Source organism: Triticum urartu, chromosome 2A (genome assembly GCF_056163025.1).
Source record: "Triticum urartu cultivar PI428250 chromosome 2A, HENAU_Tu73, whole genome shotgun sequence".
NCBI classification, from domain to species: domain Eukaryota; kingdom Viridiplantae; phylum Streptophyta; class Magnoliopsida; order Poales; family Poaceae; genus Triticum; species Triticum urartu.
In genome coordinates, this window is record NC_141874.1 from 677,290,947 (window position 1) to 677,294,899 (window position 3,953).

At 49.2% G+C, this 3,953-nt stretch overlaps 1 protein-coding gene across 1 annotated transcript; it reads left to right on the forward strand.

The window, feature by feature from the left end:
- Positions 1 to 1,542: 1,542 nt before the first annotated feature.
- LOC125528983 (putative xyloglucan galactosyltransferase GT15) lies at positions 1,543 to 3,464 on the forward strand. Its single transcript, XM_048693398.2, has 2 exons — positions 1,543 to 2,075; positions 2,188 to 3,464. The coding sequence occupies exons 1-2, from the start codon at positions 1,558 to 1,560 to the stop codon at positions 3,302 to 3,304; spliced, it is 1,635 nt and encodes a 544-aa protein (XP_048549355.2). The 5' UTR covers positions 1,543 to 1,557; the 3' UTR covers positions 3,305 to 3,464.
- Positions 3,465 to 3,953: the final 489 nt, after the last annotated feature.

A 3,953-nucleotide genomic window follows, 5' to 3' on the forward strand; every position in this document is an offset into this window, starting at 1 on the left:
TTATAGTCCTGAAATACATAGGAACCATACCATATTACTTGCATATTCGGAGTATGATGTTTGCTGCCAAAGCACCTTGAAATAATCATCAGCACGTTAACTTACCATATTAAGAGACATGCTAATTAATGGTCGACCACAGACCATGCTCAATTAATAAATCATCCACCTACCTACACATACTTCCTCCGTTTCTTTTTACTCCCGTGTAAGACTTGTCAGAATTCAAACTTTGTAAAATTTGACCAAGTCTATGAGAAAAATGTCAACATTCACAATACCAAATCAATATCATTAGAAGCATCATGAAACTAATTTTTATATCCTATAACTTTTGTATTGCAGACGTTGATATTTTTTAATATAAAGTTGGTCAAACTTTACAAAATTTGACTTCAGATAAATCTTATATGTGGTGTAAAAAGAAATGAAGAGAGTACTAATTAACCCAAAAATAATTAAATTATGAAAATAATATAATGTATAAACCCCATTACATAAAACGAAGGGTCAAACTATTCTATACTCACCCGCAACCCCAAAAAAATTGTTTCATACTCACACAACCTGCTCTTGCTAGATTGTAGTGCCAGTTCTACATAAACACTCTTTTTAGTCTAAATGAGGAAGTTGAGTTCCATATTGTGATTTATTGCCACACATAAATAGTCAATTCATAAATCAAACACATTGGCTAACTAAAATCACACCAGCGGTTACAAAAACATGATAACCATAGGTGTCCATGCACATAGCGGGGAGACAAAAGACCAAAATGTATATATTGTGTTAATGTATTTTCTTTGTTCATATCACATGTAAATAGGAATGTAATCCTACCGAACAATTGTTGTATATTTCGGCTAGGATCTCTCTGATTCACCTTGATTAGCAAGGCATGTAAGCCCTATATATGTGAATACAAGGCGCCCTTGAGGTGGTGTGAATTGCACAACAAACTCCACAACAATACAAGTTTCCTTGGTATCAGACTATTGTCCATGGAGCAATGCTAGACTCATGGGGGTGTTTTTACAACAATGCAAGTTTTATTGGTATCAGACTATTATTCATGGAGCAATTGCACAACAATGCAAGTTTTATTGATTGTCCATGCCATCGACCAATTTTCTTAAGTGACAAGCGTATTAGCTGGTGCAAGATAATTAATGCAAGCCTACTAGTTACGCGACCTGGCTAGGCTGATTACAATACAATGTGCATACTATATACTGTATCAGGAACTACATATGAGGACACATATGTCATGTTTTTTTAAAACAATACATATGTCATGCTTGTTGTCAAGACAGTCAGAGTACACGTAAGGGTGCTGCCACTGTGCCAAGATGACACAGATGGCGGTCTATGGCTACAGCTAGTTAACCACCATATTTTATACCCATGGTCAAAGGTCACATATATAATATGAAGTTATGAACCATGAAAGCACAAAGACCTAATAACAGTAGGATTCGCTAACACCGTATCATTAGTTAATTATTACCACTTGGTTCAGCAACCCCTACTAAACCCCTGGCTATCGAACTTGGCCAGATGCATGCTCGCTCTCCGCCTCCTCATCTAGCTGCTGCCAAGCTTGCTAGCCAGCAAGCCCAGCCAGCCATGGATGCTCACTACCCCAAGTACCTTCTCTACGGCATCCTCATCCTCGGCTCATGGCTCATCTCCTGTCTCCTGCACTTCCAGTTCTTCCATCTCTCCCTCTTCTCCTATGGGCCCCGCTCCGGCGCGTCGTTCGTCCTCATCCCGCTGTCGGTGCCCATGGCGCTCGATGCCAGCTTCCTGCCAGCTCCCTCTGCCGTCGCCGAGGATGGCCCCCTGCGCCGGCTTTCGTCAGCAGCGTCGTCGTCTTGCCAGGGGAGGTACGTTTACATGTTGGATGTGCCGTCGCGGTTCAATGTTCTCAGGGACTGCGTCGAGGGCTCGCCGGCGTTTCAGGACGAGTGGCACGTATGCTCCCTCATGGCCAATGTCGGCATGGGCCCAGTGCTCCCTCCCGCCACCGGCAATGGAAGCGACGGTGACACGGGTGTCATCCCCAACACCGGATGGTAAGCTCCTTGATTTGTCATCTATTAATGGCGTAGGTCAACCGGTGTGGGTTTTGCCGGCATTCATGGTGCTTATACATGAGTTAGCTGCGTCTAAGAATGTTACGTGCAGGTATGCCACGGATCAGTACGCCCTGGAAGTGATCGTGCACAACCGTATGCGCCAGTACGAGTGCCTTACCGACGACCCGGCGGCGGCGACGGCTCTGTACGTGCCCTACTACCCGGGGCTGGAGCTCCAACAGCATCTCTGCGGGTTCAACGCCACGGTGCGCAACGGGCCGTCGTCCGAGTTCCTGCAGTGGATGTCGGCGCGGCCGCAGTGGGCGGCCTTCGGCGGCCGCGACCACTTCATGGTCGTCGGCAAGACCACCTGGATGTTCCGGCACAAAGAGGGAGACGATAGCGGCACCCAGAAGGTCTGTGGCAACAACTTCCTCGAACAGCCCGAGTCCGGCAACATGACGGTGCTCACCTACGAGTCCAACATCTGGGATCGGCGGGACTGCGCCGTGCCGTACCCGAGCTACTTCCACCCCACGTCGGCCGGCGAGGTTTCCGCGTGGCAGGCGCGCGTCCGCGCCACAGAACGTCCCTGGCTATTCGCGTTCGCCGGCGCACGGCGTGCCAACGGGACGCTTGCCATCCGCGACCGCGTCATCGAGTCGTGCGCCTCCTCGCCTAGCCGGTGCGGGTTCATCGACTGCAGCCACGGCCTGGAGGGCAGCATCACCTGCCGGTCGCCGCGGAGGCTCGTCTCCGTCTTCGCCTCGTCCCGTTTCTGCCTGCAGCCGCGCGGCGACTCATACATGCGCCGCTCCTCCGTCGACGCCATCATGGCCGGGTGCATCCCCGTCTTCTTCCACGAGGCGTCCACCTTCAAGAAGCAGTACCGGTGGCACGAGCCGGATCCGGAGAGCAGCGGCAACGGCGACGGCCGCCCGTACTCGGTGCTCATCGACCCCGACGAACTCCTCGAAGGGAAGGTGGACGTCGAGGGGGTGCTAGCCAGGTACACCGACGAGGAGGTGGCCGCCATGAGGGAGGAAGTGATCAAGATGATCCCGAGGTTCCTGTACAAGGATCCCCGGGTGAGGTTCGAGGGGGACACGAGGGATGCGTTCGACATCGCCATTGATGAGGTGATGGCCAGGATCAGGAGGATCAAGAATGGGGAGGATTTGGGACGGTTTGCTGCTGATGATGTGATGGTTGCTAAGGGCTCCTGACACTATAGCTAATTATTACTGTACGTAGGTGGCCTTTTGCCTTTGTACTAGTTTTGTTGTTGCTACGTTGTTGTTAGTGGGAATGCAAATTATATGGTGTCCGTCTAATTCTCAGTAGTAATGGGTTCTCACTCCGTACAGTCGTCGTTTCTTCTTTTTGCCATCTATGATTAACTATAGTTGCCATCTATTGTTAATCAAGATAAGAGCTTTATTAATGATAAAAAAGATAGAAACACTAACGCCCACATGTGTGGGCGTTTCCTAACTCGCCTACACGTCTGGATTGTCGTTTACTGTCTTTTGCACGAATCTTGACACAAAAAGTTAAATTTGATGTGCCACGTAGGACGGGGCTGGTGTGTGAGCGTTGGAGAGTTTGCCCACATGCCTGCACCACGCTGTTTGCCAGTTGCGCTATGTGGGCGAACTAGTTTCTGTCCACACAGCCATCACCTAGGTCATGCGCGTGGGCGAACTGCTTTTCGCCCACACGACACTCATACGTTGTGGATGGCAACTGCAGTTACGCGAACGTGGCAACTAGGTAAATACACATGACAACTGTGATTTTTTGCTAGACGGCAACTGCAATTGCGCGTATATGGCAATCAGATAAACACACATGGCAACTGTGACTAACAATAAA

Coding starts and splice junctions, on each gene's coding strand:
- LOC125528983 (XM_048693398.2), top strand. CDS start 1,558: ATGCATGCTCGCTCTCCGCCTCCTCATCTAGCTGCTGCCAAGCTTGCT. Junction 2,076..2,187: donor GTCATCCCCAACACCGGATG/GTAAGCTCCTTG, acceptor TGTTACGTGCAG/GTATGCCACGGATCAGTACG.